This window comes from Rosa chinensis, chromosome 5, assembly GCF_002994745.2.
Source record: "Rosa chinensis cultivar Old Blush chromosome 5, RchiOBHm-V2, whole genome shotgun sequence".
NCBI classification, from domain to species: domain Eukaryota; kingdom Viridiplantae; phylum Streptophyta; class Magnoliopsida; order Rosales; family Rosaceae; genus Rosa; species Rosa chinensis.
Genome location: NC_037092.1, coordinates 4099269 through 4121963, shown reverse-complemented (window position 1 = coordinate 4121963; position 22695 = coordinate 4099269). Strand labels below are relative to the sequence as shown.

The 22695-nt window shown below is 35.8% G+C and overlaps 3 protein-coding genes across 4 annotated transcripts; all 3 read left to right on the top strand.

Annotated features, from left to right (window-relative positions):
- Nucleotides 1-3810: 3810 nt before the first annotated feature.
- On the top strand, nt 3811-7731 carry LOC112168094 (ADP-ribosylation factor GTPase-activating protein AGD5). 2 transcript variants are annotated; one of them, XM_024305217.2, is made up of 11 exons: nt 3811-4037; nt 5049-5107; nt 5301-5391; nt 5515-5569; nt 5674-5764; nt 5882-6074; nt 6168-6426; nt 6554-6729; nt 6870-7100; nt 7182-7240; nt 7402-7731. In XM_024305217.2, the coding sequence occupies exons 1-11, from the start codon at nt 3987-3989 to the stop codon at nt 7559-7561; spliced, it is 1425 nt and encodes a 474-aa protein (XP_024160985.1). In that variant the 5' UTR covers nt 3811-3986; the 3' UTR covers nt 7562-7731. The 2 variants fall into 2 exon arrangements, with proteins under 2 accessions (XP_024160985.1, XP_024160987.1); XM_024305219.1 differs by lacking the exons at nt 3811-4037; nt 5049-5107 and having other exon boundaries at nt 5305-5391; nt 5854-6074.
- A 7705-nt stretch (nt 7732-15436) lies between these two features.
- LOC112166606 lies at nt 15437-17451 on the top strand. Its single transcript, XM_024303484.2, has 2 exons — nt 15437-16298; nt 16735-17451. Exons 1-2 carry the CDS (start codon nt 15584-15586, stop codon nt 17154-17156), a joined length of 1137 nt encoding a protein of 378 aa, XP_024159252.1. The 5' UTR covers nt 15437-15583; the 3' UTR covers nt 17157-17451.
- A 503-nt stretch (nt 17452-17954) lies between these two features.
- Nucleotides 17955-18683, top strand: LOC112202946. Its single transcript, XM_024343991.1, has one exon. The coding sequence runs from the start codon at nt 17955-17957 to the stop codon at nt 18681-18683; it is 729 nt and encodes a 242-aa protein (XP_024199759.1).
- Nucleotides 18684-22695: the final 4012 nt, after the last annotated feature.

The window sequence follows — 22695 nt, the reverse complement described above, 5'->3', positions numbered from 1 at the left end:
AGTTGGAAATAAAAGATCTCAGTTGAAAAAACCTTTTATTCCAAGATACTAGGATTACATAAGACAGAAATAAAAGGTTTCAGAGAAATTTCCTTCACCGGTTATTTCTGTCTTATGTAATCCTAGTATCTTGGAATAAAAGGTTTTTCATTCTCAAAAAAAAAAAAAAAAAAATAAGAACCACTTTTAAGACTCAATCACTCAGATTATTTTAAACTAATGAGAATCTTATTTCCCTTTAAAACGATTTTTTCTTTAATTAGTTACCACATGAGTCGCTTACTCGCCAATGTTGTGACATGAGTCATAAAAGTGACAAGTATGACATGTATGAGAAATATTAAGATATCATAGCCGTACCCACTCGTACTCATACACAATACTTAATACTATAACCTTAATTTATGATCCAGGTGTTCTTACGAAAACAACCATAAACTTGGTGGTGAAGAAAAGATATCTTGATTCGATCTTGAGTAGGAATCCTGTATATCGAAAATGTTCACCTGGTCAGTTATTGACCAAGAAAATAATGTTCAACCACTCTTGGATGTAAATCCAAGGGCAGAGAGAATTATTAGTAAGTTGAGGTGTTTTGTTTTCCACCCTTGGATGTAAATCTAAGGGTTGTTGAGCATAATTTTTTTGGTCAACAACTGACCAGGTGAACACCGCTGTCCTATATATCTATGTATATCGAATCCTAAACATAACCAGCCCTAAAATCCTAAACCTCAGAGTCTCATGGTGTCTTGATTCTTGAGTAGGAATCCTATATATACATAGATATCGAACCCTAAACATAACCACCCTGAAACTCTATACCTCAGAGTCTCATAGTACAACCATGGGTGCTGCTGCCTCAAGAAACTCGATTTTGCCTATCACTGCATCTGTAATGGCAGTTGGGTCGGGACAAAGAGGCTTATAGGAAAGAGAAGCTCTCGATTAGGCGTGACCAACTTGAGCTGATTAAGGAGACCAAGAAGTAAGAATTTTCTTCATCAGTTGATCGCTGCTTTGATGTTATACTCTTTCAGTCTTTTACATACAATTTTCAATGTCCTTGGAATTGCATTTATTTTCATTTTTTGTTACAGATGAATTGTTCTGATTCTTCAATTTTGTGGTTTTTGGTAAATTTGCAGTTCTATTTCTACAGCTATAACCGATTTCAAGAATTTTGTCAGGTATAATCTTCCTATAATTTTTGTTTTTTTTTTAGCTGTGCTTTAGTTTTGTAGACTAGAATCTTGTGAGTTGCTGTTGTATGATGGATGAAAGAATTTTTGTGAATCGATTCCAAATCAAAATTGAAAAAGAACTAAATTTTATTGATCAGATCATTCCATTCCATCAAAGCGTGATAGATGTTTTTGGACATTCAAACGGCTTATTGTTGTGCTATATTCATTTTTGTCATCCCAAGACTTTAGCTTGTGAAATATAAGTTGGTGCAGCAAAAGTTGCCCTAATAAAATGTGAAGCTCCTAGCTAGTTTTGGGTAGTCTCAGGATACAACTAGATTACAAGGCATATATATTCGTCGTCACATTCTGGATTTCTGGCCTATTGCCCTATTACCATTGGCCAATCTCCAGGTCTTATTTTGCATTTGGGCATCCTTCTTTTTTATCTTCATTGTATTTCTCTTTAACAATTGCAAATGTGCTATTATTGTTCCTAAATATAGGTAAGATAGATATATGAAAAGGGGGTTGTTGCAAGGGCCTAGCTTCATATGCTAAAATTATACCAGCTAATCAAATGCCAAAATAGCAAATTTCTGTCGTTGGTATGTTAGTTGTGAGGTTTGTATGCAGAGAGACGTTGATGACTGTTATTAGAAAGTAAATAGTTTTCTAGTGAGAGCTGTTTATGTTAATGTGATTTCGGTGACTTAACTCGGGTTTTTGGTTCATTTGCAGGGATGAGTCTAATAGCGTGGGTAAGACGAAGAAGTGATGAAGTTAACATGCGTATCTATCAACACCTTGCATTTGCTTACTATTGATTTTTAGTTTTATTTTCATGAGGAAAAAAAAATTAACTTCAGAAATCTACAACGAGAACGTTTGCTTATTTTTGTATGTGACTGATGCGTGATTTCTCTATATTTTGGCTTCAATGGGGATAAACAGTTGGTGAATAAAACCGAGCTTTCTTAAAATTTTTGAATTGACGAAACATGCAATTCATAACTTTAACTATGTTCATAAGAATTCAAATTTAAAGACAATTAAATTGAATCTTTTCATTATTATTGTCAAACCTCATAAAGCAATTTCCGACCAACAAGACTTACGAAGTAGGATTTGTGAAGAATTTGTGCCTTTTGAACCTAAGAAAAGTCCTTGCCACAGAACGCGTATTATAACAAGGAGCTTCTATTCATACCTCCAAAATTAGCATTTAGACCTATTTCTTTTTTCAAGTGATAGTTGATTTTGTCAACTCATGTCAAATTACCAATAAAGACACGAAAGAAAAACAAAATTTAAAAAGTCTTTTCCCTTTTAGAGGTATGAAATCAACAAATGGTCATCCTTATGCCATTTTTTTCCCTTTTGTAGTCTTCATCCTTACCAAGTAGCGGAGAAATCAACAGACCAGTTCCTTACTTTGCAGTTCCTCGAGTCAATTTCGGATATGCAATATTCTCTAACCAAAACACCAACAGACCACTTTCTCTTAAAATCATACTCATCAATTGGAGCATACTATTCCCATCGAGCAAATATATGAAACAAGGGAACTTAGGAAGTTGAAGAAATGAACTGCTCTTGGCCTCTAAAGATGCATATGCCTACAAAATACAAACAATAAGAAAAAGAGGGGGGGGGGGGGGGGGGGGGGGAGCTATCAATTGAAAGGTTTTTTTTTTTTTTCAGCTTAGTTGTATCAAGAGTAAAATAATATTATGAAATGTTCAAAAATTGATGGAGGTCTAATTACCGATTTGGAGGTATATGAATAGAACACTCTAAAAAAAAGTTTTGATTGATATTATTGGATGATGGGTATTATGGGAAAATTAGGGAGGTGTAGATAGTATATTGGTTATTTGTAAAAGTAAGTTGGAGGTCTATTAAGTGAGGAGGTCTAAATACCAATTTTGGAGGTATGCATAGAAACTCTCTTTTAACAATTATGTTGCACATTACTCCACATAATAGTTTTTTTTTTTTTTTTAATTTCACCAATGTTTGCCAAATAGAAATAGAGCTTCGTGGGCAAAAATTATTGTAACAATTAATTATATGAATGCATACCATATTACGCAATCTTGCTTAAGAAACATAAGAGACCATGACGAATTAATGGTTCTGAATCACATGTATTAATTGCAAATACCAAAATTATAGGGAAATTATAAAATAAATAAAAATTAAAATCATTTATTTATTCTTAATGATCAGATTCACTTATCTCTGACAGTTTCTCAGAATTTGCGTTATCGGTCAGCAGTTCTGTCATAATATGACAAACATGCTATACGATCTAGATTAATATTATGTTTGATAGAGGTTGCTCTATGTCTTGCACGAAAAAGCAATAAGGAGGTGGTAGCTGTAAAAATAATGTAATTCCAGAACAAGAACAGGATGATTAGGTATTTCCAATAGAGTCAATTTTACATAGAGAACAATCATGAACAATGTGTTGATTTGGCATTTGGGGGGGTAGGACTAACTCCATCTGCTCTGCTTAGGACATGACCAAACAGTAGACTCCAAATAACACCAAACGGAGGATGGACGGCGCCGTCAACGGCCGTTCACACCTATAAGAAGACTTGAAATTTGACGCGTGTGTTTGTTGGTGATGCCACCCTCCTCTTCCTAAGTCCGAATACAACACAGCCAAGAAAAGAAAGCAAAGATTCCCACTTCCTCATTTTTTCAGAATCACAAACCAAGAAAGGAAGACAGACCCTTTTTCTTAGAGAAACAGCTGTTTGGAAGCTTTGGATTATCCGCAGCAACATGAACCAAAAGGCTAACGTTTCTAAAGAGCTTAATGCCAAGCACAGAAAGGTCTCTTCTTTTCTCTCTTTTATTTCACTTTCATCAGTTCATTGAATCTCAAGTTTTGCATAGCAGTTTGTATTAGGAGTTGCAAAGATTCGAGCTTTGTTTTCTCTTCCATCCGGGTTTTGTTTTTTCAAGCTAGCCATGATTGATAGCTGTTTTGGGATTGTTGGGTTGGCTTCAAACTCTGTATATGTCAACTATGGTGTTCTAGTTTAGCTACGGCACACTGTTTGGTTTTGTTGACATTTTTTTTTTTTTTTTGGTTTGGTTGTAGCTGGAAGATTGTTCTTGTAATTGGAACTGTATGCTTTAATGTTTACTGCCCTTTTGCATTGCTTTGTTGTTTTGGCTGAGCTTATCTGGGTTTTCATTGAAGATGCTAATTGGGTCTTCAAGAAGAAATCTTGGGTTCTTTGCATATTGGTCTAACGTTTAGTATGGGGAATTAGAATTTAGTAGTTTCTGATAGCCGTCGACGGGTATCTCAGGTGATCAGTATAATTGTTGGTTGACATTATTGACACAAACAGAACTGGTTTATCTGCACTACCTAATATTGTTCATCTTGTGTTGTATTCAGTTGTGTCATTGAAATTTCATGATGTGAACAAATAATATATAACAAAAGTAGGTACAAGGTGTCATATTTTGTGAACTATTGATGGTGCAAGCCTTGGTTAGTCAAGGTCCACAATGAGTTGTCAATTATTGAGAATGTACTTATAACAAAACTAAATTTTGAACTAACACACAAATTATAGCTGTCTATTATGTGAGATGATTCATATTTTTTGTTGTTTTTATAGTCTGAACACATAAGCATGTTTAGTCACTGTTTAGATTAAGCTAAGCAACTGGTGTGTGGACTAGGTGTTTAGTTGGAGTTGGGGTTGGGGTAAATGGGGGTTACAATCATCATTCTTCTTCCCCTTGTAAATTTGCTATTCTACTTTTGAACCTAATTTTCTGTATACTGTGTTTCTTATCTGTCGTATTTTATTTCCTTGGATGTAGATATTGGAAGGTCTTCTTAAATTGCCAGAGAACAGAGAATGTGCAGACTGCAAAGCCATGTATGTATCATACATTGTTATAGATAGTAATTGTTGTGAAGGAGAAGTAACATAAAATTGAATAGCAATGATTTAAGGGAAAGAGACAGAGTCATGTAAACTCTTTCGGGTTTAGTGCTTATTTCAGTGGTGGATTATTTTGTCATGCATCTTATATGTCTGGTTGATTTGTAATGGTGCCGTTTCTGTACAGAGCTCCACGATGGGCTAGTGTCAATCTCGGGATCTTTATATGCATGCAGTGTTCTGGGGCCCATAGAAGTCTTGGGGTACACATATCAAAGGTGGCATACGTTTTTCCTATTTATATTTGGAACTTCATTGCATATCCATGTTACTTCTATGTGTTTTTCCTCTAGCTGTGCTATATGCTCTGTATAATTATTATGATTTTGATGTTGATGCAGGTGAGATCTGCCACTTTGGACACATGGCTTCCAGAGCAGATTGCATTTATCCAATGTAAGTATAAATGTTATTCCATGGGCTCTTTAGTCTGATGGAAATCGAGTTTAAAATTGTTATGCAATTACTGAAGAGTTATTTTGGTTCCTTGTTGCTACTAGCGATGGGAAATGAGAAATCGAACAGTTACTGGGAAGCAGAGTTGCCTCCTAATTATGACAGAGTTGGAATCGAGAATTTCATCCGTGCAAAGTATGACTTCATTGGTTTTTGGTTTACAGTACTGGTATTTTGTGTTATGTAATACTAGTTATTCATTATGGTTCATATTCTGGGCTTAGGTGTTTGGGTGCTCATGTTATCCATTAGGTATGAATCGAAAAAATGGGTTCCCAGGGATGACAAACTAAAATCACCTCCCAGGGTGACTGCGCAGAAAACTTCTGTTTATGGAGCAAGCCCTGAAATTAGAAGCAAGCATGGCGATGTCAGAAATATTGAACAGTCTTATGAGCAGAAAGTTGCTCATCCACCTGGTAGAATAAACAGGATACCACAGCAGGTGCGTATTATTGTTCATTTGCCCATTTGTTGATTAAAAACTGATTATTCCAGTGCTTCTTGTTTTAATATGATTTATGGTCTTAATGGACAGGTTAGTGATGATTTGAAACCGAAAAACATGGAAAAGAAATCACCAGAAGCTAGTCAAAAACCACAAGAACTTGAGCAGAAAACAGATCCAGTAGCTCCAAAACCTGAACCAACAAGTCATAGAGCCAGTGCTACTCCAATTTCCGCACCAGTTAAAGTGGACTATGCTACTGATTTGTTCAATATGCTCTCCATGGAGGAATCAAGAGGAAGTGGCTCCATGACATTTGCCAATAACATTACATTGGCTACTATGCATTGTATGTTCCTTTATCATATGCAACTGTTGCTTTATTAATTTTGTCTTCCCAAAAGAGAAATCTTCGGATCAGTAATTACTTATTAAATTGGCTCATGAGATTGACCTTGAATCTCCTTAACCTGCAGCTGCTGAAACAAAACTGGCAGAAGAGAAAAACAATGCACCAAAATCATCTGAAAGCAAGGTGCAATCAAAATATGGTATTGAGGATTTGTTTATAGATTCTCCATCAACCACTCAAACCTTTTCAGTGAAACCTCAGACTGATGTCAAGAATGACATTATAAACTTATTTGAGAAGGTATATGTGCTGCATATTTCTCTTTTTTTTTTTTCCTTTTCCTTTTTTGGTCAGGCTGCAAATTATGATGAGGTATATAACATTAGCTGCATTATCATAGTCCATGTCCTCTAACCAATTTATTAATGCATTTTGCGCAGTCAAGTATAGTTTCTCCATTCTCGATGCATCAACAACAACAAGAAGCAATGCTCTCCCAACAACATTCATTACTAATGGCTGCTGCGCCAAATTCTAGCGGATCCCATTCCTTTTCTTCAAGTTTACAACCTGCCTCCCAAGCTGTTCACTTGCCCACACAAAATGGGCGAAGCGTTGGCCAACAAGTTCCTGGCAACCCAACGCCGCCTAATCTACAATATTATAGTCAGGTGGTACTCATGAAAGAGCTTGCTTTCAACTAGTGTTTTCTGTCTGATATCTGATCTCTTATGTTGTTTTCTTGCTGCCAGATTGGGAATGGTTATCATGCACGTCCAATAGGCAATGCAGTTTCATACTCGACATCAAGGTACACATTATTGAAAGTAGCTGGTGTGCATGCTTGAAAGAATTGTTTGTCTTTTCATGAGACCTAGTTATCAATGATTCATATTGTGTATGAGATCTTTCATGAAAATAAAAGCAAAAGACATCAACCATTTGAATCTGTTGTCGACATTTCTGTTGCAGCATGTATATGATGAGGCCGGTAGCTCCGATCAACGGTGTCAGAAGCATTGGAGGAAGCAGAGTTTCAACACCACCGCCAAAATCTTCTGTCACTCCAACTCCCTCAGGAAGGGACTTTGATTTTTCATCGTTAACTCAAGGATTGTTTACTAAACGATGACAAGTTAATCGTTTGTGGGTGAAATGACCAAATATGGGAGCATTTTATAGTTGATTACTCATTCATAGTTGATTCCTTAATCTTTATTCATTAAGATGGTGACTTCAATTGTATCAGCAGACAGCAGGCCTTGTCTTCAATAAAGTTAGGTTCATATTTCTTGGCCTCAATCTCTATTGCTTGTTATTTTTCATGAAAATAGAAATCAAAAGATATTGGGCCGTTGGCTAAAAGAAGAAATTGAGATAGGCTCATGTCATAATTCAGATTATAAACTTTGGGCCCGTCAAGTAGAGTACATGTTCAAAATTATATTCTATTAATAGTGAGATTATGGTATCTTAAAAAATGGGGTGTGAAAAGGGAGCGTGAATGGGGTGTGAAAAGGGAGTGGTTTGCAATTTTGGGAGTGCAAATTTCACCTCCTTAAGAATTAAAGGCTTTGACATGGTTTCACACTTTAGAAGTGTTATGGGGGCACTCGTGACAATGACATGGCACGTCAAAACATGCCAAAGCCAAACCTTCCCAACATCATTTTATGTTAACTAATTTTGTGCTCTAATCTCACAATTGGTAGAACATGATTGTTAAGAAATACTCCAAATGACAAATTTCAAAAATCTCGACATGATTTCTAGAATTACTTAAAAATTATGATTTGAGGGTGAGAAAATAAAAACATGCGATTTTTGCCAAAAATCATGTGTGCACAGTTTTGGGCAGAAAATCATGTTTCAGACATACATTTTCAACACAATTTTTTATTGAGTGCTTTTTTGCTCTAATTTCACTATTGGTAGAACATGATTTTTGGGATCTCCTCCATGTGATGGACTTTAAAAATCTTGACCCAATTTTTTATTACACTTTTCTCAGTTTTATGACTTTGGAAAATTGTATAAAGAAAATCAAGTCAAGATTTTTGAGTTCTATCAGTTCTAGAATTGCGTAACAATTATTATTTGTGGGTGGGAAGATTTTGGTGCAAAATTAAAAACATGTGATTTTTGCTCAAAAAATCGTTCCACAGTTTTGGGTAGAAAATCAATTTTCAGATAAAAAAAAAAATTTAAGAAAATTTATGAGTTGGGTAGAAATGTAGAATAACATACGACATCTTTGGGTAAGTGCAGCGTCGCTTCAATGTACAGAATTAACGCCATCTATCTGTGCATAGACATCGTTAGCTTCAATTAGACACTGACCGTGGACATCATTAACTATTTAACTTCACTAATAATAAATATTGTTAACTTCGGACATCGTTGGGCACTTATTAGTCCTTAACTCAAATTTTGGGTTAAGGCCCACCAGGGTATAATTAAAAAATTAGAGAATTTACACATTCAACTATGAAGATTCAATCGAAAAAACCTATTAAGATTCGTTCCGTATTGACGGAATTTACAAATGGCAAACACCAAAGGTTTGGACGGTGCTTAACTGTAACGACTTTGATTTAGAAAAAGTAGGAAAAACCGTTATCTAATATCATAGTGCCAAATCCCAGGGTGGTCTTCTTTGTCGACTTTTCCATCTGACCACCGCCCAATATCGGTTTGGGTATTAAGAGTAGATTGCACTGTGGTAATACTTTTCCATTACTTTTCCATTTGTTTTGGTAAACAAATTGAGTGGATTTTGTTGTTTGCTTAACAAGAAGAGCAACTGACAATTCTGATAGTGGGAGTATATTCTACAATTAATGAGGCTGTGACCTATTGCCATGTAAGAGTCGGCCAGGTTTTAATTTCCCGGAAAGTGCAGTAGCTTAGAAATTAAGCAGTCGAAACCATAATTATCAACGACTTTTATCTGTAGGTATTATCCTTACTTTCATTATATATTGCAATTGATTTTTTGTGACCCATGCAATGCACTTTTTCTAGACAAAGGGTGAAAGACCTGAAGTCTAGCTACTCTGTTGAAACTATGTACGCGTTCAGATGGGTAGGTATGTGCTTGGAATATACACTAGGATATAACTATCAACGGTTCCTTAACTTCGGGTCCATGTCTTATCCATATATTATTTATGTTTCTATCTATTATGTTCATATATAGTTGGGAGTTGGATGAGGTTTAGTTACAACCAAGAGAAAAAGATGACATCTAGTTGATATACAATTCGGTGTGGTACACATTGAGTGAGGATTTTAAATTTCTAACACTTTTCCTATTATCAGACAATGTAATTTAATGCAAAAGTGGATGTAAGAGTAAGCTTCCACACCTCAAGTTAGATAAAACTCAACTAAAAGAAAAAATAACATATATCTAACTCAATCTAAGGATGTAGCGAGGGAAAATAAGCATCCAAATTCAACCATCACACTGTATTACAATGATATATCTATGTAGTGTAAGGTTAAAACTTCAACTAATTTAGACATTTTTTATTCCCTATGTCTCTGCTTAGATGATCATATATCGGTTCAATGTTTAGGTTCATATGTTAAGATATTGTACAACTTGCTGAATCTTTATACGTTAATCTGTGTATAGAGCGGTAAAGCGGTTGTTTTCTTGATATGCAGATTGTGACAAATTCAGGTTCACGCAGGCACAAAACTGACCAGAAGCTAAAACTAGCTTCACCTGAAACTAATGCATCATTGATTCTCATCCCTGTCGGTTTCTCTTTATATGCAAACGCTAGCTATCAGCTAATTTATTTGACAAGCTATCCAACTGCCGTATTTAATACTTCGATTAATCTCCACGAACTATAGATTGCCATTTCATGTATACGACTAGACGTTTGCCCCATTTGTTACTCTAGCTATGAATCTATAATAATCTGTATCTATATGGAATTACATATCCAGTTCCATGGTGGTCGGTTGGCTCTAGAAGCAGCTAGCCTAACCATGCATGCATGAACCCTATCTCTCCCAACAGTAAACGACAGCTATACCCTTAATTTATATGCAATCCAGCTAGTATCTATTCTTTTCTACCCTAATATATACCACAACTATCAGGACTGGTCGTTTGCTCTCGCTATCAAAGTGTTAAATAGGCCAAAACCCTAAATGTGTGGCATAATCACACATCTTATCCATACTTGCACTCATATATTTTTGCCACCTACGTAACTATATGCGTTCTGTAACTTAATCAACATTTCCTTGGACTTTTTCAAGTTTTGGGGTTTTGGCTTATCTTCCCTGTTAGCTAAATTTAATGTTTTTAATTGATGTGGTGAGATAATCTGACACATTGCGGTGATTCTGCACACTAAAGTAATAATAATTTTTCGTGGAGAGATAATCAGTAAATATATATAGCTAGGCTTCAGACCAAAAAAAAAATATAGCTAGGCTGGGCACCCAAATTCCAAGTAATCATATATATAGCTAGGGCATTCGCAATTTCAGTGTTTAATGAGCACGGGCATACGCAATTTTACTGTTTAATGAGCATGTATCAGTAGTAGATTAGTCAAGTAATTGGTGCTCGTGAAAGCCCAAGTACTTTGTTCTCTTCGATTGGCCGAAATATATCCATGTCTTGATCTTTCATTACAAATAAGACAGCGAGAGTCGACCAAAAGCAATGCTTCGTTTATCAATTTACGTCCGTACCGGTCTTAATTAGCTGTGTATTGCAATCAACTAGTACTGTCCAGCTTTCAAACTAATTACATTATATGAAATAGGTTAAGGTTTGTTAAATTTCAGTGGACATAATTATTGTTTAGCTGTGTATTGCAATCAGGTAGTACTGTCCTGCTTTCAAACTGATTACATTATATGAAATAGGGTAAGGTTTGTTAAATTTCAGTGGACATAATTATTGTTTAGCTGTGTATTGCAATCAGGTAGTACTGTCCTGCTTTCAAACTGATTACATTATATGAAATAGGGTAAGGTTTGTTAAATTTCAGTGGACATAATTATTGTTTAGCTGCTTATTGCAATCAACTAGTACTGTCCTGCTTTCAAACTAATTACATTATATGAAATAGGGTAAAGGTTTGTTAAATTTCAGTCGACATAATAATTGTTTAGTTGACTAATCGACTTATCTTTCAGCATATCATTCTAAGTTTCTAACGGTGGTTTTAACCCTTTGAACAATGAGGCTACTATATGAAGTTCGCCTCAGGCCAGCTATGTGGTCTATAGTGATCGAAAAGTGAGCACGGATGAATGGATGATCACGTGATTCATTTAAGGAAAATATTACAGACGGTACCAAACGGTAGATGACAATATTATATAGGTGTAATTATCAGGAAAAAAAAACTAAACATCATTTTGTCCGAATAATGGCACTGCTACAATCATCATTTTGGGTTCAAGGCAATTCGTTTTTAGGGTAAATTGTGCTCCTATAGTCCTATATTTGCACCTATCATATATACGAGTACCTTATTCACTATTTCAGTACTGTTTGATCACATTGCAATGGAGTCTCTATAGTTGGCCAATCTTAGTCATGAAAGATTAAGAACTTTCGTTCTGTTTAACGGACCAACACGGCATATGTCTGGATCATTTAGGGTTGTTAAGCTACAGTCCATTAATTGAAATAATTGAAAGAAGAATCGCTTAGGGTTGTTATTCACAATTTCAGTACTGTTTGATCACATTGCAATGGAGTACGTCTCTATATATAGTTGGCCAATCTTAGTTATGAAAGAATAAGTTCTTCGTTCGTTTAACGGACCAGCACGGCATATGTCTGGATCATTTAGGGTTGTTAAGCTACAGGCCATTAACTGCAGTCTTTTTCCAATTAATTGCAGCTTAAATTTGAATTGGTCCATAATATCATTGCGATAGCAGCTGCTCAAATCACACTCTGAAAACACCATACCCAAGGCTGGAATGAATTAGTATTACATATAAATTTGGATTGATAATTATCACTTCTTATCAGTATGCTGCCTAAAATTGATCATGTCTGTTCTCAAATCCCTTTGGTGAATGTGGACCTGCAAGTTCATATTTGTAATTAAAAATGGGAAATAGAAAGAACCCGAGAGAAAAATAACGAAAAGAACGAAAGGAAAAGAAATGAGAGTCATTCATGTTAAGTTGTTTACTAATTATACGGAGTCAGAAGATTCACATCGATCGAGTTATTTACTAAGGAAAAAGAGTTGTTCCATTAAACTAGTTGAGTTACTAAAATCTCCATGTACAAATATTTTGGAAAAAGTAATGTAATAACACTATGGTATAAAAGGTAATAATAAGTGTTGTTAAAACCATCCATTTGTTTGATTCAATTAGATAACTAAACGATTTCTGATTTGATTAATTTTTAACATAGATGATTTTTAAATGTTAACTTAAAATATGTATCATTTGATGAAAAATTTATTAGGTAAAAGTATGTTAATTGACAATATAAATGAATATGTTCTTTTACCTAAGGGTTGAACGTAAGAATTGTCTTAAAAGTCGATCATTCTAATAATAGTCATTCTCCCCAGCCCTCTCAAAAGAACCCGTATCGTCATTAACATAATTCTACGTTAGGTATCCTTGTTTCATATGTGAGAAGGAAATGAATATGCTCGTCGCAATCGTACACAATCTACGTACGTTAAGGCTACTCCATCTGTAATGGAATGATCTCATCAGTTCATGACTAACATGACTATTTAATTAGGTACAATGGAATATAATATTTCAGACCGTAAATCTGAAGTCAATGTATAATTTTCTCCGCTGACTTAGCGATCAAGAAAGAAAAAGAGAATCTTGCATGATCGTGCTGTTCCTCCAGTGATATATACACGCAGCTAGCTCTGTCCCTGTCATATGTTTTTTATTTTAATCAGCTTAAATTCTCAGAAAAAGAAAAAGGAAGCAAGCCTTTATCTGTAAATAAGAAATGACGGAGTAGGTCCGGTAGAACCAAAACGATGGTTCCGTGGTCGGCTAGATCAGGTGCATTTGCCTCGCGCACACTTGGTAGGCCACCGCAGCTGGTGGTGGAAGCTGAGCAGGGTCGTCCATTATATCCATATCAACCTTCGTTCTTTCAAATATACTCGAATGCTTTCCTGTTTTGATATTGGACCTTTTTTCTGTCACCTAAAGCCATCCAGTCCTCTTTCTCGTCTTCTTTAAATCCCCAAAAAACTAGGTATGAATTGACCTTTTCTCGTTATATATAATAAATTAATAATCATGGCATGGCAATGGGTTATAGATTAAAGAGTTTTTTTATTGGAAATTCTAAATTTACTCACTTTGACATCTATACTTTTTACAGCTCTTATCAAATTTTCAAATACTAAATTTACTCACTAAACTTCCTCAAATAACCTCACTCATATAATTTGCAAACAAATTATTATCTTTAAAATAAAAAATTTAGTCATTTCAATGATTTAATCACTCTATAAATCTTAAATAAATATACATTTCTTAGTCAAACTTGAGTTTCAAAAATTAATGTCTAATCAATAAGAAAATGTCATGAACTATTATCTTTTTAAACTTTTGTTTTCTGTTAGCTGTGCAAAAAAAAAAAAAAAAATCATTTGTTTTTATTTTCAAAAAAAAAAAATCATTCGGTTTTTTAATGTTTTTTGTTTTCTGTATTTTTTGTACCACATGATTAATTATTTAAATATTTTTAGTTTTTGTTTTGTTTTGTTTTTTGTTTTTTTGTTTTTTGCAAATATAATGGATTGACTTAGATTTAGGTCATAAATTATAAGAGGATTTATTTTGTTTTCCCTCACCAATATGCGTTCAACATATATATCACACATTTTTATGTCACATGATCTTAATCATATTTTTTATTCTTATTAAATATATATGAATGCATTAATGAGTATGTAGTGAAATTGGAAAATTAAAAATAGATAAGGAAAATAATAAGGAATACAATATAATATTATTGAATTGGAAAGTCTACATAAAATAAATATAATATTTTTTTGGTATAATTATTGTCCTTAATAGTCATTTTATAGTATGTTATATATGTCATTTAATAATTCATAATAGAGTGAGGTCAAGTGAGCAGATTTGGAGGTTCCAATAGAAACTCTCTAGATTAAGCTATAACAATTTTTATGCAAATGCGTGTTAATTCATCTCAGCATACACAACTAATTAAGAATAAAAAGAAAAATAAAAAACATAACTACGAGCTTTGGTAGGAGCTTTAGAGTTTTCCGGGTTAGGAGGCGTTCTTAGTCACCCGCTCCCTCCCAAAGTCTTAAATCTGTTTTCAGTCATGGTTAAGGATGTTACGGTGTTGTTAGCGTTCAACAGTTTAATTTGTTCATCATCTGTTACGAAGTTCGACTATATCGACCGAATAATGTTCTTATTTCGCGTTGTGCAGTTTTTGATACATTTGAATGGAGACTCAAAATGATAAGCGACTCTTACATCAAACAATATACCATTCAAGCAATTAAAAAGTTGAGTTAAATGTGAAAATCATAAATGGTGAATGAGTACACTATTCCCCATCATATTAGTGGCCACAATTCAAAATTTGGCGTGTAATATGGAAATTACGCTGCCTCATCATCTTATGTTTTTTCGACACATCTGCTTCACCTTCATCATTACTTGCCAAATCGCCATGAATAAGATGCACAGAAGAGTCTTTGATTTGTGAGGAGCGTCCAGCTCCACGCTTATTCATCTTTTTAATTATGCTATTTCATCCTTATTATCATTTTTCTTCCTACATAATCATTACCAAAATCTGATACGTACGTGGGCCAATCCGAGGATAGTCTTCCTTCTACACGTAGGCCGCCCCATGCCAACGGTTTACAGTCCCCAAATCATCGCCGTCAATTTGTCCTCACAGAAATCCCACGGTCCACATTCCCTCCCCAAACGCGTCCTTGTTCTCCCTCTATATATATCCCCATGCATTTTCCCTCTGTACAATCTACACCACGCTTACCCAGCTCTCTCCAAATCCCCACTTCAAAAACACACACACTATCTCCCTGTCTTCAAATAAGAACCTGAAAATACAATCGACCTATCTTCAAATTAGAACCTCAAAATACAATCGAAAATGGCGTGGTTGGTGTCGTTGAAGATTCTGTTGATTTCGAGCGGCGTTGTGGCTTTGGCATTGGCCATGCAGCTCTATGTTCCGTTGGTGTTTGAGTTCGCCGTCTCAAACCTTCCTCTGATCTGGAGCTCATGCAAATCCTTGCTCCGCCCGCCGTATCTCTACGTCGTCATCAACGCCATCATCATCACCATTGCCGCCTCCTCAATGTTCCACCATGACCGGCCTCAGGCAAAGCTTCCTTCCCCGGAGTCTGAATCAACACCACCGCCGGTTGTATACAAGCACAGAGAAGATGACCTGGCGCCACCGGTGGTGTACAAGCATATACAAGAGGATGTGGCGCCACCAGTGGTGTACGAGCACAGAGAAGATGACGTGGCGCCACCAGTGGTGTACAAGCATATACAAGAGGATGTGGCGCCACAGGTGTACGAGCACAGAAGAGAAGAGGATGTGGCGGCGTCACCGGTAGTGTACGATGACAGAGATGAGGCCGTGATTAAGGAAGTGACGTCTATGGTACCATTTAACAACCCTGAAGAGCCTGTGGCTGAGGTTGATAATGATCGTGAGGATGAGATCGAGGTCTCGACAGCCACGTGGACGACGTCGGAGAATACTACGAAATTCGTTGATATTATTTTGCCGGCGGAGAAGCCTCTAGTCTCTACGAGATTCAGTCACCGGAAACCGGCTAGATCCACCCCTGAAGGTAATTATTTTAGATAACTTCGCTCATTTACATGATTCCGATTTTAAAATCTGAAGAACACGACTAGTCACTAGGTCAGGTCAGCCTTAGAGTTGTCATCTTTCCGTTACAACGACATCGCTTTCTATAAAGAAACGCGTTCATTTGAAGTAAGAACAAAGTAGTATTCAAACATGGCGTATGGCCCGTATGGCTTAAAACATCCACAAGCAGTCTACTTCACAGTGTAATAAATGACCAAATTATCCTTAGATGAACCCAAAAGATGCTGCAAGATAGGGATAATGCTGTCGTTTTTCAAAACCTTTTGTGATTAAAACTTATTATCTTGAGTGGTTAAATTGAAACAAATCTGATAGATGATGATTCATGGGCCATGTTTTGTTGCCGTTCAATAGTATTTTTTTGGTGAACTTATCTGAAGATTACTTTTCAGGTGGGAGGCCGTTGCGAGTGTCCAAGGCGCCAAAACGGCACGACACGTTGGAGAACACGTGGAAGATGATAACGGAGGGGCGTGCGATGCCGTTGAGCCGGCACATCAAGAAGAGCGACACGTGGGATCATCACGGTAGCGGAGGTGTCAACGTTAACGATGAAGTGGACGAGGAGACGTCAGAAGCAGTGCAACAGTCAAAGACGTTTAAGGACATGACGAACCAGCAGAAGCTGAGGACCATGGCAGCTGTGAGTTCCTCGCCGGGAGGGATTAAGCTGAGGAAAGAGCCGTCGCTGAGTCAGGACGATTTGAACCGCCGAGTCGAGGCGTTTATACAGAAGTTCAACGAAGAAATGAGGTTGCAGAGACAGGAGTCATTGGATCAGTACATGGAGATGATCAACCGTGGAAGCCATTAGTCAAGTTATATGCATCGAAGTTGATTTTCTAATGTAGGCACAGGTAGTGATTTTTCGATTGCATTGAATTTTAAATTTCTCACTGAAAAAAAATGAAAGAAAAAAAAGTAGAGATACAAAGTTACAGCTAGCTAGCTAGTTAGGATTTTTGGATTGGTTTTTGAGTCGAAGTTCCTTTCGGTTATGGTTACAGAAAAGAAGATACACGTCGGTCAGTAGTCTGTATTGTACAGGAAGAAATTCTATTTACTGCCTTGTAAATTAAGAACAAAAATTTAGAATGATGTTTGTACAAGTTTTTTGTTGTATACTCTGACTCTTACCTTCACATCAAAATCACCAAGGCACAAATAAAGTAGTTATAAACTCCTCATTTAGTTATTACGTACATATCCTTCACAAGTCTTCAAAAAGGGTCTCTGAAGTGAGTCATGCTGATTATATAAGAGATCAATGTAAAATCACTCACTGATTATCGAGTTTTTTTTTTAATCTTTGTTCCTACATTTTTTTTTTATTTGTCAAAATTCCTAGATAAACGTTCTAACCTCACTCTAACCGCAAATTTCTTAAGACAATGATAGACATTATCATTGTGTAATAGGGAAGTGTAATCAAGTCGGTTGAGGAGTATAGATCAAGTTCCCTAGTCAATTTAGGAATCCGGCTCTAATTAGCGTTGATAGATTTCCCTAGTCAATTTAGGAATTTGGTTCTAATTAGCGTTGATAGATTTTCTCTATTATGTATACACACTGCGTTTAGAATTTAGTTTTCTTGTCTGGGCTTCTTGATCTGATGGCACGGTTGTTTATTGGATTTTGTTTTGCGGGTTCTTCTATGCCTCGTAACAAGTCCAAAACTAATTCAAGTTCTGGCCTTCCAATCAATAAGAACTCGCACAATAATAGAGCTGGAGTACCACTCAGTGAACCGGGCGAAAAACATGAGTACATTATGAACACACTAATAGAACCTTTGTTCCGAGAAGGGTTGAGGAACTCTGAGAGAAACGATTGGAGGCAGCTAATCGAGAGGGTCCTGAAGGTTGAGAATACACCGGAAAAGGTATCTCGGTTTGAAGAACAGGTGCAGGCACAAGAAGATAGCCAAACAGGGCCATGTAGCCTGGCCAACCTTGATGTGCTTTGGAGGTTCTATGGCGCACCCGTGTCATGCTCACTTGCCTCGAAAGGCTTGATTCCAACCCTGCAGCTATGCGATTCAGATGAATGTGGTCTGTGTTCGGTTCTAAGACATGAGAAGAGAGGGATTTGTACTACAACGAGCAGTATGGCACTAGAGTATATTGGAGATGTTACGGTTAGGAAGGCTGTAATATTGTGCAAAGTGGTTCCAGGGAGGATTGACTTGACTAGCTCGGAGAAAGAACATGATCCATTGAGTTGCTTTAATCCAAGTCACAATAGGAAGGCTACGGTTTTATACGTGAGAAACAGCAGTGCTCTTCTACCTAAGTATGTGGTACTGTTCAAAAGAAAACAATGTGGTAATTTGCAAAATTGAAGAGATCGAGTCAGGCTGCAGGTTCTTATTGAACAATTCTTATAGGATGGATTAGAAGAAAACGTTAGTCGACGGATTTTCATTGGTTAAGTAGAGACAACATTAACCAACAAATTTTCATTGGCTTAACACTAAATTAGGAAACAACTTTGCCGATATTATGATGTAGGACTAGATTTTAGCCAATGTTAACAAAAAATCTCGAAAAGAAATAAGCATAAGCGTCTTCACATTAAGAAGAATAATTTAAATATTAGAAATTGGTATTCAAATAGACTTCTTAATAATGGAATTAATCATAAATTACTCTTTTGGATATATCGGGATTCTCGAGCAAAATCTTTATTAGGATTCCAAGAGTAATATTTTTTAGTATCTAGGATTCTATTTCTGATTTTTATTTAATCAGGTTTAATTAGGTTTCTTAGTTTTAGTGTACAATAAATTGTTCTTTATGTTTTCTAGTTATATTAGGTTTATGTTATGTGCCCTATATAAGGCACCTCTTAGATTGTAATTTTCATTCAAGTTTTTTTTAAAACCAAATATTATGGCTGTGCCCGTAATTGCTAATGGATTCTAGCTCATCTCATATGGCTTTCGACGCTTGACGGAGTCTCTTACTATCATGTTCATGCTTCCTGAATCATATTAGGAAACAACTTTTGCCAACGATATGTTCGATGCCCAAAACATTTTCATCGAGCACGATCAATTTCGCCCAAGCTCTTCTCGAGTTCAGCATACTTTAGACACATTGTCTTCACATCTTTGTCAGGGAGACCAGATTCTATTGCTTGCTCATATATCTCCCTTGTTTTGGGGATCCCAAATATCTCAGCTGCACGGGCAATATAGATTTTATACATGCTCAACTTTTCATGGTTTGGACATGCTTAGCTTCATCATAGACCTTCATAGCCCGCTTTGCTAGACCGTAATCCTCCAGCCCATTACAGGGCACTTGAGAAACTAACCATTTGATGATTGAATGATCGACTGTCCTTTGTTAAGTATGGTATCGATACTATATTATTTAGTGCCATAACTATCACAGGCTTCTCCAGATCGATCTGGTTTGGGTTAGGTGCACCAACCTTGGCCTTTTCAGTTTTCTATTAAACTACTGAAGAATCTTGGATAGGTGCACTGATTGTGGCTTTGTGTTTTTTTTTAGTGCTATTGAGAATTTTGATTATAATACTGGAATTATGAATAAATTCATCAAAATTAGATGGTAATAATGGTTAGGGATTAGGAAAACCACTTGAATTTTAAAATGCAATTTCATTCATAGAATGAGAGTACATTTGCTATTTCAAATGATCTCTATTTCATGGTATCTCTTGCATAAGAATTTAATTGTAAAGCTTCTACCAGTTAGGTCCTTTCCAAAGATTCAAAAGCTTACAGGATTCCCCAAATGTGAATTGAAACCAAGTTTCAAAACCTTTTGGAATGCGCCAATTGAACTTCCATATGTCCAAATGTGCTGCTTCCGTATGTCTAAATGTGTTACTTCCATATGTCTTAGAAGATGAGAATCTCCTTCGGGCTCTACCAAAGACTCATCACAAAAAATCCCAAACATTGTCAAACTAGTTTGTGGGGTCCCTATCCTACTTGCAACCGGAAGTCAATTGTGTGTCTTAACCTTTGACTCAATTGGTTATGCCTTTTGAATTTTTTGTTTTCTCTTTTTCCTAAGATGTATTGCTTTATTTCCCCCCTTAGCTCTCTTTTTCCTTTCAATAAATAATATTTTTAAGCCAAAAAAAAAAAGTGCGACTTTGCTTTGGGCCACTAAGTTGGATTGGGTGAGACATTGGAACCGCACAAATAGAACTTTTCTGAAGATCTATTATGTTCCTTCCTATGGTGAAAATCCGAGTACACAATACAGGCATTCATAGCTCTAAGAACAAAGAAAGTCAAGGACTCCCTCTCATTTATTCTTACATTACACGTGGCAAAACTTGCATTAAGATTGGAATCAGTGATAAGAGTATTATATGTGATGTTTTAAGTGATATTATCTCTACATTTTACTTAGTTATTCTTATTCCCTTAACATCACCATTTCTAACTTAGTTTGTTGTAATTCGGTACATTTGAGCTCGAAACATAGGAAATGAGCTAACAAGAGCTGAGAATGAATAAAATGAAGGCAAGGAGGAAATGAGGCACATAAATGATCAGAAATGGAGAAATGATGTATTCCCAATCCTATTAGGAAAATGAATCCCAGTTGAACTAAGAATCATGAGTAAACTAGGAGTCAAGCTTGTAGAAATGACAAAAATGACAAATGACAAAATCCCATTTGGACAAGGAAACCCATTCCTGCCAAGAAAATGAAACCTAATATGACTAGGAGTCCATGTCGTACAAGGAGAGCTCTGAAAGGTTCTAGAACATCTCAGAAATGAAGAGTCGTAATTGGACTAAGAAATTTGTTGGCAATAGGAATCCTGATAATTATACTGGGAAGGCTAGGAGATGACATAGCTTCACGATGACTCAAGATTGTACAAGAATGTTCTAAAAGACTTAAGATGACATGACATATATGTGGACTATGAAGACATTGGGCTTTGAGATATCATGTGGCGAAGCCTGGACCAGAAGTGAAGGCATGTGCCATCCGTGAAGATTCTAGAAATCAAATATGGAGAGTTCCAAGGGGAATCTACATCGTATGCAATCAGGAAAAGAAATGAAGAGAATATTTACCAATTAAGGTTTCCTGATTATATAAATACTACAAAAGTAGCTGAAATTGTGTCTAGATACATTGAAGATTGCGGCAAAAGATGTTCTTTCTAGAATCAAGATTGATCTCTACTTCTTTTGCAAGATGTTCTTAACACTAGTCCTTGTCGTCCACTATAAATAGAGGGAGGTGTAGACGTTTATTCATCATCAAAACCCAGAATCAATTTCGTAAATCCACCCTTCTCTCTCTCTCTCTCAAAGTTTTGGCCTCTTCCATTGTGCAAGCCTTGAAGCCATGAAGCAAAGTCATCCTCTCCTTGCCGTAGCATTTATCATGCCTCTATCCTCTTAAAGATCATCTTGCATTCTTGAAGTTCTTCAAAAGTGTAACCATGACCATTTGCTCTCTATTTTCGGTTTCTTGTGTTTGTAAAAAAATTCGAATTCTTGCATCGTTTAAATGAAAATTTTGACTCTTTGTGATGATTGAGTTTGTGTATTGATGTATAGTTTCCAATAACCATGAAGTACGAAAAAATTTTAGGTTTTTGACAACATAAATTGCAATTTCAATGTGTGATTGATGAATTTAGATTGTTAACTTTGTTCTTCAGTCCCACCTTTTATATGTTTTGTGTTATCTGATGGCCAACATAGAATATTGAGCATGTAATTGAATCTAAATTAAGATATGCTAGCGTTCTAGATCCTAATTGTTTAAGTGGAAAACCTATAGTTCCTTAAGTAAATCAACAATGAGTCTTGCATACTTGTATGGCATTCCAACTTTTGTTCTTGTCTTAAATCAATCAAATTTTCATTGATCTTTATGTGTTAAGTATGTTTTGTTAGTGAGGAGCAATCTACAACCAGCATTGTATGTCTAACAGGGTTAATTATGGTGTGTTCATTGTTAGAACCGATTGGAATAGATTGTGCTCCCTTATCCCACATAGGAGATAAGGCCATACTTTGATCTCTTTATATATGTTTCCACAAGAAACATACTAAATAGACAAAGTGAAAGTGGAGGTCCATTGAATGGGAAACAAGCCCTTTGCAATGAAAATATTGGAAATATATATATATATATATATATATATATATATTCTAATATATCAAAGATAGGGCCTTGGGCCGAAATTAAAATTCCAATAAAACCATTTCTTTTTATAAATTCGGATAAAGACAATATTTTTGGAAAAACTGATCCAAAAACGATTTCTGGAAAAACTGATTCAAAACGGTTGTAACTGTTCAAATCAAATTCAAATTGATTGAACAATTACTTCTTCTT

What these genes read in the sequence shown, in the direction of transcription:
- LOC112166606 (XM_024303484.2), top strand. Translation starts at nt 15,584, where the DNA reads ATGGCGTGGTTGGTGTCGTTGAAGATTCTGTTGATTTCGAGCGGCGTT. An exon ending in GGCTAGATCCACCCCTGAAG is followed by an intron (nt 16,299 to 16,734) that starts GTAATTATTTTA and finishes ATTACTTTTCAG; the next exon opens with GTGGGAGGCCGTTGCGAGTG.
- LOC112202946 (XM_024343991.1), top strand. Translation starts at nt 17,955, where the DNA reads ATGGCACGGTTGTTTATTGGATTTTGTTTTGCGGGTTCTTCTATGCCT.
- LOC112168094 (XM_024305217.2), top strand. Translation starts at nt 3,987, where the DNA reads ATGAACCAAAAGGCTAACGTTTCTAAAGAGCTTAATGCCAAGCACAGA. An exon ending in GAGAATTTCATCCGTGCAAA is followed by an intron (nt 5,765 to 5,881) that starts GTATGACTTCAT and finishes GTTATCCATTAG; the next exon opens with GTATGAATCGAAAAAATGGG. An exon ending in TTATAAACTTATTTGAGAAG is followed by an intron (nt 6,730 to 6,869) that starts GTATATGTGCTG and finishes CATTTTGCGCAG; the next exon opens with TCAAGTATAGTTTCTCCATT.